This window comes from Monopterus albus, unplaced genomic scaffold (assembly GCF_001952655.1).
Source record: "Monopterus albus unplaced genomic scaffold, M_albus_1.0 scaffold31.1, whole genome shotgun sequence".
In the NCBI taxonomy this organism is placed as follows: Eukaryota; Metazoa; Chordata; class Actinopteri; order Synbranchiformes; family Synbranchidae; genus Monopterus; species Monopterus albus.
The window spans coordinates 3,554,689-3,566,630 of NW_018127911.1; the positions used below are offsets into that span (position 1 = coordinate 3,554,689).

Here is an 11,942-nt window from a genome sequence, read left to right on the forward strand (position 1 = left end):
AAAAAAATCAAATCTGTGACTTGGGTATATTAGGAAAATTGTCAAAAATGCCTTCTGATGACAAGAGGAGGATAAAGTGAAGAAAGATGATATCGTACAAGTTGTGTATAAAACAAACCTACACAAACACACACTAGACTTCACTGTACACCACATTAAAGGCAGCTGGAATTAAACTTTCAGTCATCACCATCAAGTGAAATAACTCTTTCCAACTAACCACCATGCTTCAACAAAACGTCTCTGGCTCAATCTGACAAAGTCCCAGTGTTGACTGGGGCTTATTTGGGAGGCGACTGTTGGGGTGTGGGGGTTCTTCCTAGTGTACAGCCTCCGTTTCTCTGTAATCAGCTCGTCACTGGGTGTGTCTGCATAGCTCCCACCGCTAATTTCATTGCTCACAGGCCACATTACCACTGAGCCAAACCACAGTGTAGAGGAAACTCCACTGCTGGCTGCTGATGATAGAGATCGGCTCATAGAAAAAGAATGAGCAAAAAACAGGGACATATAGACATACAATATCGTGCTATAGCACTGATGTGTAAGCAATGCAGACTGGCCTGTACACCCAGAATGGTACTGCACGTGTTCCTTGTATAGGAACTGATGGATAAACAAACGTTAATGTAACATTCTTCATTACCTCATATATTCTGATACGGTGAAACCCGTTTCATAGATGTGGTTCTTAAAACTGTTTAGCTGGTGCATCCGTGATTAACAAGATGGATGCTTCTCACATCAACAGCGGGGGCCCTTTGATGTGAGCCAACAGGAAAAACTGGGCCATTTGCACAAGGCTGAATGCCATAATTCAATACTGCCACATCAAACAAAGACTACTGATTTCCGTTAAGTGCAGTGCAAAGATACCATAGCAATAATCATACAGCAACAAAAATGCCATTAAAGCCAAATGACAGAACCATTTTACAGAAAAACTTGAGCCCTGCAGTGGCTTCATGAACTATCACAAGAGGATAACTCGACCAAATTTCCTGTCAACATCAGAAGTGGATACTGCAACATTTAAAATGTTTGTTTTTGATGTGAGGTGACAGAATGATTCATTTACCACATCTGTAAAACAGTTCCAACAGCCTACAAAACAACCATCAGTGGCCAACGAGGTCGGTGAATGTGTGTACACTTACTATGAACACTATCATACCTTTGGCAGCACAAGACTGAGTTTTTGGTGCGAAAGTCTGACTGACTTCTCTCTTCTACAGCAGGAAAATCTTTTGTTTCGCTGAGGAACTTCCGCAGGTCTGTCAGTGGGAATCCATCCTTCTGATAGTTCTATTAATAAAAAATATAAAAAGGAACACAGCAATTTAAAAAAAAAAAAAAACTTCTTTAATAACATTTTTCATAGTCGATTTGAGAGAGCGAGACACTTATTCCACAGTGGCTAATAAAGAATAAATTTAGACTAGGAAACCCAAAATAGTATAGTGTTTACATGGGGGAATTTCAACATTTCTCTTATTTGTAGTTCACAGCCATATATGGAAAAGAAAAGGACTCTTCACATTTGCAATGAGGATCTTTACTTGGGAAAAACACTGCAAATCAACTTCCTGTTCAACTTCCTGTTCATCAGCTAGCTTGGGATTCTTGTGGCATTTAAGCAGACACTGACATCTTCATAATAGCTCTTCCAAGAGAACAACTCTGTCAGTGAGGACAACGCTATCAAATATTTCACACAGATTTTCTGTTAATGAACTTACTTTTGTGGCATAATAAGACTTAAAGGCTGAATACACCGAGAGCCACAGCTCTTCTTTCATTCTGACTCAGCTAATGGAAGAGTACCTTGATGGTTTCATAGGCATCTGTGATGAGGGCGATGAAGAGCGACAGCACCATATAGATGAACAGAGAGATGAAGCTGAAGAGGTACGCCCGGCTGAAGAGCCACACCAGCATGTTTGTGCCCTTCAGCTGGGCGAAGGTGGTGAACATGTCGTCACCGTTCAACAGGGAGAACAAGCACTCTGCCACACGACTCAGGCCCTCGAACTAGGACACGTGAACAGGAGACATTACAAATGCTATATGTAATACAAAACCTAAGCACGAGATATACTGCAGCTTCCAACCCTGAGTTCCAATTTGAATTTTGTTTATGAAATTACTGGATACATTAACATTTTTGGGCCCCTTAAAACTTTCACATGAAGGAGAAAGAAAATTCTGGTTCAACTGTGACGAGTGGTAGCAAGTGGACACAGCTTTAATTTTTCAGAAGTAGGTCTATAATTAATTTGCAAATTGTTATATTTAAAATGTTCACCACAATTGAGTATCCCAGGGTGGTGGTAAATTGTTTTGTCTAACCAACACTACATCAAACAAGCACTCCAAGACAAAAAAGCTGAAGTAAAACATTTTGAGAAATGTCAAAATTGATGAACACAAAGGCAAACAAAGAGGAAGAGTCTGATGGCAAAAGAAACAAAACAAAACAAAAAATCCCTTTAATGTGATAGTATCTAAAAACAACATCCTCCAGCGACAGTTTCAATCCAAGGCACTTTAAGACATGTGGGATAGCAAGTCCTACAACATCCTTTGTTTATCCTCCCCGTAAATACACAAAAGGATCCTTGAAGGGCTGACAGGACACTACATGGGACTCCCTAGCTACCATACTGTAAATATCGTGACAGAGGCTCAGTAGAACACAGGGTTGGACACGTTTAGGGAACTAAAACCTGTTTTACTGCCAACTGCAGACATAATCAGCAGGTCAATTCACTCTCACTTCTGTTGGATACAGATAAAAACAGCAATTAATGTCATAGTAACACTTCATACGGCAAATCAGTCAGAGACATTACATGACTGATCACGGTCCATCTCACATCTGCCTCGTCTACAGTATGAGCTCTGCTTTGTTTAGACGCCTACTGCTGCTCGGACATCTGTAAATAATTTATTCTATCAGGCAAGGCAGCTAAACACAGTCATATTCTTTCCCTGATAGCACTTGCTGTCCAGGGAGTTAAGATGAAGGCTATTCAAGTTTAAAACGCTGTGGTCCTTCCCAGCCCAAATGTCCCCCAACTGCAGTTAAAGTATGTTGAATTTGTTTTCAGAGCACACAAAAACCTTTGTTCTTTGCTTATTAAACAATCTCACAATCAAACAATATTAAACAAAAACAAAACACACACACACACACACACACACACACACAACACCTTTTGGCTGGTCTAAACAGAGACCAGACTGAATGTGTTTCTAACATCTGGTCGCCTAAAGCTTAGGGAGCTGCTGTCACCAAAGCCAGATGTTGACCGACACCTAGTGGCTATACTGTAGGTTTACAGTGTCTTAAACGCTAAAATGAACTCCTATTTCTTCTAGACAAGGAAGTCCAAAGCCATTTATGCAGTTACACACACACATGTGATCAAGTCTGATAAAGTGGTTTTTATTGCTACAAGTGAACTCCTATTTCTTCTAGACAAGGAAGTCCAAAGCCATTTATGCAGTTACACACACATGTGATCAAGTCTGATAAAGTGGTTTTTATTGCTATAAGTGAAGTGGGAGACAATTTTGATGAAACCTATACAATACCTATACATTAATCACCTGTATTAGTTGGTATAGAACAAGACTTTCATTTTGATAAATTTATATTTTGTAATTAGGAAGACAGTTCGTATGCAGTAATAGTAAATTTGATATTGAATGAATCCCCACACTTAATTTATGCTAACTGATTCAAGTGAGCCTTCATTGTAACTTTTTAAACTCATCTTCCATCAAAATGTACCCCCAGATACTGGAGTTGCCCAACACAAAGTCATTCTCGTGACCTCAGCATTTCTGCCAGGACAAACGGAAGCAAAGTCACTTAAGACAGTTCCCCAATTTCCAACATCCTTGACATTAGAAGTCATACCATGTCCGATCATAAACTCACTTCTCTAACCTCCAGGCTTCCACTACATCTACTCCCCTCCAAGCAGTGTGTCAGTTACCTTCTCATGGTACGGACCCAGTACAATCCAGCCGCAGAACGTGTAGCCAAGGTAGATCATGCCGGCACAGCAGCAGAAACGCAGGACTTTAGGGAATGCTGCTTTCATGGTTAAAATTAACACCTACCACAGAAACAATGCAGGCAAATAATTATTAAGCCATAATCACAAAAAGACATTTGATTAGGGGTAAAATTGAGTAAAAAATAATAATAATAATTTTCAAACCTGTAATCAGAATTTGTGCAGCTTAAATTTCACACAAAACGTTAATATCAAAATGCCACATTATCAACTGCCTATACTGTGCACTGACTTAACTGAAGACTGTAGTCTATGCAAGGGCTTAGACTTTTCTGCACACAGTTGTTTATGTTGCTCAGATTTAAATATAAAACAAGCTTACTGGACACTCAAAAGCACCTTCGACTATCTGGCAAGAAAATGGTCTCATTAGATTAAACTTTGTTTTTGTGCAGAGTACATGTAGAAAGCCAATGAAATCTAACCAGAATTGCAAAAAAACTACAAATAAATAAATCAAATAAATAAAAAAATGCAGTACAGAGCCCATGTATAATGAGTCTGAGCAATGATGAAAAATGTTTCATATACAATGAGAGAAAGAAAAAAACTAAAGAAAAACCTCAGACTCACATTGTATTTCTGGAAGTATCCCAGGTACCTGATCACACCAACCCACACCATTAACGTAGACGTTCCCAGGAAGATACTGCACACATCATAACTGGTTAGACTCTACAAGGCAGAGAGAGACAAAAAGACATGTCACTGTGCTCACTTATTCAAGGAGTGCACGTCCAAGTTACATTCCGTCAGGGGCAGTGTGTGTGTGTGTGTGTGTATGAAGGTCGAGTTTATTTTATCCTTCTGTAAAACAGTCAACGTGGTACTATAAAAAGGACAGACGGGTTAAAATAAACATCTTTGCACTGAACTGTTCCAGACACTGAGGGGATAATTCACCAACTATTCCCTGAATTTTATTTCTCAATTTAAAAACAAGATCTAAACTCAAGGTAATGCCATAAAATTAGTGCCATTTTACTAAGATACTTACAACTCTTACTTCAATTGCATTTTTAACCTGAACTGGTGATATCTATAGTTGTATCACTGATCATTTAATACCCCAATTGCAAAAAAAAAAAAAAAAAAAAAAACGACAAACATAACACTCTACATAGACCTGTGACATCAACCATTCAATAGTATAAGCCAGGTTTGGACAGAAGTTACCTTTCAACAGATGATAACTGTAACTTTAGATGAAAAAGCTATTTATTTTACCTTTGCTTGTATTTCCATTTTTAGGATGGATCCAACTATGGCCAAGAGGTCACTGACAATGACCAGCAGATACCAGCCGTTCAGGAACTCCCTTTGATCGTCCTCACACACTCTACGACTGTAGTTCTCACTGAGGAATCGAGAGAATCTCTGAAAAAAAAAAAGAAAAAAAACTAAACAATGTAAATTCAAAATCATCCACACAATATCATATTACAATGTAAATTATAAACAATTCTGAAATTATATGTACGAACTGCAAGTGCTAAGGATGACATTTAATTTATGATGATGGAAAGTTAGATGAGTTGTGCTTACAGTGACATTTAGTTGGAGGAAAATGAACAAAAACAGAAAACCAAATATACACCATCTCTGATGTTGTACATTTTTATGCTCCAGAAGACACTTCCAATCTGTTGTTCCTGGATGTACAAAGGTCCAGACTAAAACACTGGGGAGACCGACCTTTTGCAGTACAGACTCCTATACTGTGGATTAGTCTGCCATGAGATATTAGATCTGCTCCTAACATGACTGTTTTTTTTGATCACTCCTTAAAACTCCTTTTGCTTTTAATATTTTGTGTATGCGTGATTTATTTTCTTTTCTGTTTTACTGTAAAGTACCTTGTAACTTAGGTTTAGAAATGTGCTATGTAAATAAATTTTGCTTGCTTGATTACACCAAAAAGTAAACTCAAAGAAGATTGAAATGAGGAGAACCAAGACACACACACACACACAAAAACAACATGTTGTACAGTGTGAGGAGAGGCTGAACAGCTGACCTGGAGTAACCTGACAGCCAGTACGAGGGAGCGGGTGCACAGCACAGCTGATGTGAGGCAAACCAGAATGACGAAGACGTCAAACACCAGAAGATAGTGTGTGTTCTTCTGAGCTGCAATGAGAAAGTGCAAGTCTGTGTGTGATGGGTTTATCTCCAACATAACACTCACATACATTACTGGTAATACAAGTTATCAGCAAGAAACGCCTCAAACAGTCGACACTTCCCAGGCCATGAAGTATCTGTACTTTGAGTATTTTCATTTTCTGCTACTTTATACTTTGACTTCACTACATTTTAGAGGCAAATTATTTTTAACTGCAGTACATTTATCAGATAATTTTAGTCACGTTTCTGGATCAGATCAATAGAACAAAATAGAGTATTTAAGATGACATTAGGCACAGACCCTGGACACGTCAGTCTATCCCAGAAATGCAGGACTTTTACTGTAACAGTACTTTTACACTGCAGTATTGCTCATTTTATTTAATGTCTTCCATCACTGATAGGCAGTGCATAAAATAAATGACAGATCACTGCATCGAAGAATCAGCAACATAAGAGTGTGGAAGTTTTCAATTTTAAATGACGACAAACAGATTCTACTGCCAATTCAATCTCACTCCCTCATGGAGGTGCTTTCTGGTACTTCAGCCCAAGACAAAATGTTCCCTGACCTGTTTTGCCTCCATTTTATTTTTAATGATTTCTTATCAAATTCCTTCATTAGAGAAGACAACTTTACTCTACCTGTCCCAGATATCTTCCAGTCTTTGCACGCACTGCTCTGAGTATCTATGTCGAGGAATATTTTCACCTTTCCACTGTGACACTGGTGGTCAAATGTTATCTAAGGACAAGGCCAAAGGAAAATAGATTAGTAAAACAATGAAAAAAAGGTTTTATCGGCAAATGCTGTGCGAGCATGTTTCAACAGTAGTGCAGTTTATATTAGGATTTTTTTCTTCATTTGTGGTCTTAATGCTTGAAACTGATATGTATAATCAAAGTGCGAACAGTCTCAACATTGCACTACATCTCTCAACAATGGAAAGTATCAGTGTTAGAATGACTGCAAACAGCTGAACCATACAGTGACGTAGAACGAGTAGCAGTCAGGCAGCTCCCGTGAATGCACCGTCTGTAGGTTGATTCCCTTCAGCTGGAAGGTTATTTTGATGTCAATGAGCCTGAAAACAGAAGTGGAAGGTGGTTCAAAGAGGTGATTTTGATGTGCATTAGGAAAACTTCAATTTGCACTTGATACCTGTAAAACTCCAAATCAAAAAACGATGAATTGTGGGCTCTCCACTGGTTTGCAGTCTTAGGATCATGTGACATACAAACTGAGAAGGAACAGAGTGTGAGAAAATAACTAAAGTGCAATCCATCCACTAAATAGCGGACTGAAAAATTCCACAATGGAATGCAAAAACTGTGTACATGCCTTGTACACTATTTTGTCTACTAGCAATTCCACAATGCAATGCTGTGCATTTTATCAGAGGGAAAATTATTGTTGAGTGGCTCTACAGCTGTAAATGATGGTTAGCAAGTGCCTGAAATCCACATGCACTGCTGGGTGAACCATTTAGTGCACACTGGGACTAATTTTGCACAGCCATCATGTGTTCAAACTGTCTCCCCCCGGCCGCCTTTTTTTTTTTTTTTGGTTCACCTGTTGGCAGCTGTAATCAGACACCTACAGTAACTATACAGTAGATAAAGTTCATATACCACAAATTAGTCGTTCAAAATTGGAAGGGAAAAAAACAAAAAAACAAAAACAAAAAAAACACACAACTAAGCACTTAAATGTTAACATCTGTAAAATGCAAGTCAGTTAATAATTTAATTTCTTGCAGGTGATCATTTCAGACTAATCTCTCACTTCTCTCCAGCTGGGCATCTATATTATAAACCTCATCTGAGGACTCCTTGATGCCTTTCTTGTAGTATTCTTTACAGATGCTGACAGGCAGCAGCTTGCCATCTCCATCCTCAGCGTAAGCAACAGCACCCACAGAGAGCTGTCCCAACTGGCTGTACTCCTACAGAGAGCTGTCCCAACTGGCTGTACTGTAAATATCAGAAAGCTCAGGTAAAACACTGCAAACACAATGCCTGATAAATATTAAATAAGTTAAGAAAGCAAGAAAATCTGACTCCCCAGCTGAGAACTTGCCTGATCCAGGACGTAAAACAGACTGTCATAAACATCATGTTGGGTGTAGACAGCAACACTATAGTCATCCTCATCGACGCCCTTGTAGCCCTTCAGGAAAAGGTTTTTCAGGGCCATGGTGTTCTCCTCCTTATAGAAGGCCACCAGCTGGTTGTTGAGGCCGAATAGGATGAGCTACAAAGAAAATTCATATTTTAATCAATTTTTACAGTAATGATCACAGGTGGAGCTAAAAGCACATGCATTCTTGTTTCTAGAACTAGAAATTACACTTGCAATATTTTTTAGAGCTGGGTCATTCAAGGACAGTCAAACTTCCCCTGCCTATCCAGCCACTACAGCAGTGTCTCGACCATCAGTAATTGTCGAGTGGAAATAGGTATTGCTTTAGGTTACTGCTGTGCTGAAAGATCAACCATGGTCCCAGTCCCATGTCATCAGGTTTTCTTCAAGGACCTCTCTGTTTCGCTGCATTCTTATTACCCTATGCATGTTAAACCTACTGCACGTACTTGGGTAGTGATCATGACGATTTTCAGAATCTGCACTCCCAGTTTCCAGGGTATATGTCGTCGGGCTCTGTACTTCTCACATGGGTTCATGAAGTAATACCTCAGGTCATCTCTCAGACTCTCTTCTTTCACATCTTGAGTTGTCACAGAGCTGAAGCAAAAGAGCAACATCATGCCAGAGCTGAGACACAAATGAAAAACAACAGCCTGTGTGGCCGGAGCCCAAATTTGACATTTACTGTAGATTTGTGATGATGATTCTTATGAAAAGCAGCCCCAGGTTACAGTGCATTTTACTGCAACAACTACAATACAGGGCACATGATAAAAAACAGAAGTGAAAGAAGGCAGTTGCTTGAGCAACAGCTGTGTCTCTCAGTCAGCTGCTTGAGCAACAGCTGTGTCTCTCAGTGCAATACACCAGATTAGTCATCTCTCACAGGAAGAACGATCACACTGCCTACACTCGTGGTGCTGTCTGGTATCAAGTCCAAGGTCAGCTCAGGGAGTGTACTTTCAGTAATCTTCCCAGCAGTATGTCTCCTCATACTTGTTATTGTGCCTGGAATTCACTGTCAGGGTTGTTTGTTTTGTCGATAAACTAACGTTACACGCTTTAGGCAAGGCAGGCTTATTTATATAGCACATTTCATACTGAAGAAATTCAAAGTGCTCTACATAGGCAAAGAAAAACAAACGGCATTAAAACCAGAAATTAGTGCCTGGAACTCATTGTCAGGGTTGTTTGTTTTGTCGATAAACTAACGTTACACGCTTTAGGCAAGGCAGGCTTATTTATATAGCACATTTCATACTGAAGAAATTCAAAGTGCTCTACATAGGCAAAGAAAAACAAACAGCATTAAAACCAGAAAATCTTTCAGGACAAAATGAAGTGAAAACATTGTTAAAATGAAGTGAAAAACAAACGGACAAAGTAAAAAGTCCGAAACACGATTATCTAGCAGTTCTAGAAAGCGCAGCAGACACCAAACAAAGCCACAGTTCGAGCCTGGGTACACTGACCCCAGTTAGTGTTAGACACCTGGGTGCTAGGTAATAAGGGACCGCTGTTTGAACGTCAGACATTTAGGTTTCGGAGATACGTTTTTGGTTCATTTATCGACTCAATACCCGACATATGCCTATATTTACCATTTATATTTCAGAAAAATAACTTTCACAGCGGTTACCACAAATGTCGCAAACATGCCCTTGAGCTAGTTCTGAACACTAGTCATAACAAACACTTACCTGATCGAATTGCTCCTGTCCATATATCGAACAAACAACTCCATGTTCGCTCAGCCACATGGACACACCAGTTTCTGCCGTGCGGCCAGTGACAAGTTGACAGAAGCATCTAGCGCGGACAGGAGAATCTTCAGCTGGCTGTTCTCTGGGACCATGTAGCTTCCCTTCAGCCAATCAGGAAGCGAGTTTCAGGCGCCGCGCAGGTGTACAATCTACGGTCGGAGGTCCTTCCGGGGTCTGTGAGAGGATGTACAGGGCTTCACGGTAAAAATCTCAAAATACTATAATTCAGCTGTTCTTCTTGTTTTTGACGTTACATGAGAATGACTGCACCAACCCATTTCTACAAAAACTGACTCAAAAGTTAAAGTTTCGTGAAATTTGCAATCCTCGACAAAACAAAACCATGGAGAGACACAAGTTTCACTCCAGAAACCAGAAACAAGGTGAGACTATTGAATCATTTATCAGTGATCTCAGGATTAAGGCAAAAGCATGCCATTTTGGAGAATTGACTGATGAGTTAATCTGTGACAGGATAGTGTGTGGCATCAACAGTGAAAGCTTAAGGAAAGCACTGTTAAGGGACAGCAACTTAACCCTGATAACTTTCTTTAATGGTCATAAAATGTATTTCTTAATTTTATTGTTCATATACATGGAAATCAACATTTTCTTTAAAAGGCATATAAACACTTTTCCCAAAGTAATACTAAAAGACATAAAGTCAGAAAGAGCAGACACTTCAGAGGAAACCCAATGCAGCAAAAAACACTCAACAGTATTGGTGACTTCTCTCAAGGAAAGGCAGACATAGCTGAGTATACACAGCAGCAGCATAAAGCTAGTTGGCAGCACTGGTGGTGGTTCCACACTGGGCTGCCTTTAAAGGGTTGTTGATGCCTTTACAGTTCAACGCTGATCTTGCTGCTTTGATGATGCAGAAGCTGTCTACTCTGCTGGTGTTGGACATGTCTCCTGAAAAGTCCGACAGTTTCAATGCGTGTCCGTGAGATAGAGGAGGCCTTGTGCCAGCTAAGGCTTCCAGGTCCTGCAGAGAGGGGGTTCGGAAATATATTACACACAAATGCTGACATACATCAATAAAAAATGTCTTTTAACAGCAATACATCCATATACCAAACTGCGAGATATTTACAAATTACATCATATGTAATATGTCAATGGTGTAAATAAAATAACACTAGAGAAGAAGCAGATTACTAATTTGAGTCCCTATAAATGGCACCGACTGACATTTCATACTATAACGGGAAAGGGAACACTTGTGTGATTTGTCAGGAGGTGTAAATACTGTGGCGACCCTGACCGGCCGCTGATGTTCATGTGTTCTGTTGTGTGCGAATTCCACAAAAACTTAATCAAAAGTAAAAAAAAAATTAAATTTTTCTTTAATGGTCATAAAATGTATTTCTTAATTTTATTGTTCATATATTTTCCAACATGGAAATCAACATTTTCTTTGAAAGGCATATAAACACTTCTCCCAAAGTAATACTAAAAGGCATACTAAAGTCCCAGGTCAAATTTAACAAACAAAAACCCTCCTTAGGGTTTTCCCTAACATCTGTTTAGGACTAATTGATTAAAAACTGGGACCACATTTCCTCTAAGAGGAGACTGATATCTCAAAATCAACCCCCTTGTTTTTTTTTAAGATTTCATCTAATTGAACTGTGGGTATAATTTTACCATAACCAAATCTGTGAAGCACTTCATACTGTAAGCCAGAACCCAACAATGACAAGACAAATACATATACAGTATACAGCACATACACTATACCAGGGGTGGCGAACCTGTTTGCCATAATGAGCCAAAAAAAAAAAAAAACTTTATCACTGCAAAAAGCCACACAAA

General features: G+C 39.3%; 1 protein-coding gene across 2 annotated transcripts in view; it reads right to left on the reverse strand.

Moving 5' to 3' along the window:
- The window catches only part of mcoln2 (mucolipin TRP cation channel 2), a 12,675-nt gene extending 2,441 nt beyond the window's left edge, over positions 1 to 10,234 (reverse strand). For both annotated transcript variants that reach the window (XM_020596718.1, XM_020596717.1), the window contains exons 1-13: positions 10,062 to 10,234; positions 8,808 to 8,958; positions 8,296 to 8,469; positions 8,002 to 8,158; positions 7,378 to 7,456; positions 7,204 to 7,300; positions 6,861 to 6,960; positions 6,106 to 6,218; positions 5,316 to 5,465; positions 4,662 to 4,763; positions 4,005 to 4,127; positions 1,825 to 2,031; positions 1,175 to 1,305 (exon numbers count right to left, since the gene is read on the reverse strand). In XM_020596718.1, the coding sequence (XP_020452374.1) occupies positions 1,175 to 1,305; positions 1,825 to 2,031; positions 4,005 to 4,127; positions 4,662 to 4,763; positions 5,316 to 5,465; positions 6,106 to 6,218; positions 6,861 to 6,960; positions 7,204 to 7,300; positions 7,378 to 7,456; positions 8,002 to 8,158; positions 8,296 to 8,469; positions 8,808 to 8,958; positions 10,062 to 10,105 (1,628 nt within the window). In that variant the 5' untranslated portion in view covers positions 10,106 to 10,234. The remainder of the gene's footprint in view (positions 1 to 1,174; positions 1,306 to 1,824; positions 2,032 to 4,004; positions 4,128 to 4,661; positions 4,764 to 5,315; positions 5,466 to 6,105; positions 6,219 to 6,860; positions 6,961 to 7,203; positions 7,301 to 7,377; positions 7,457 to 8,001; positions 8,159 to 8,295; positions 8,470 to 8,807; positions 8,959 to 10,061) is intronic.
- Positions 10,235 to 11,942: the final 1,708 nt, after the last annotated feature.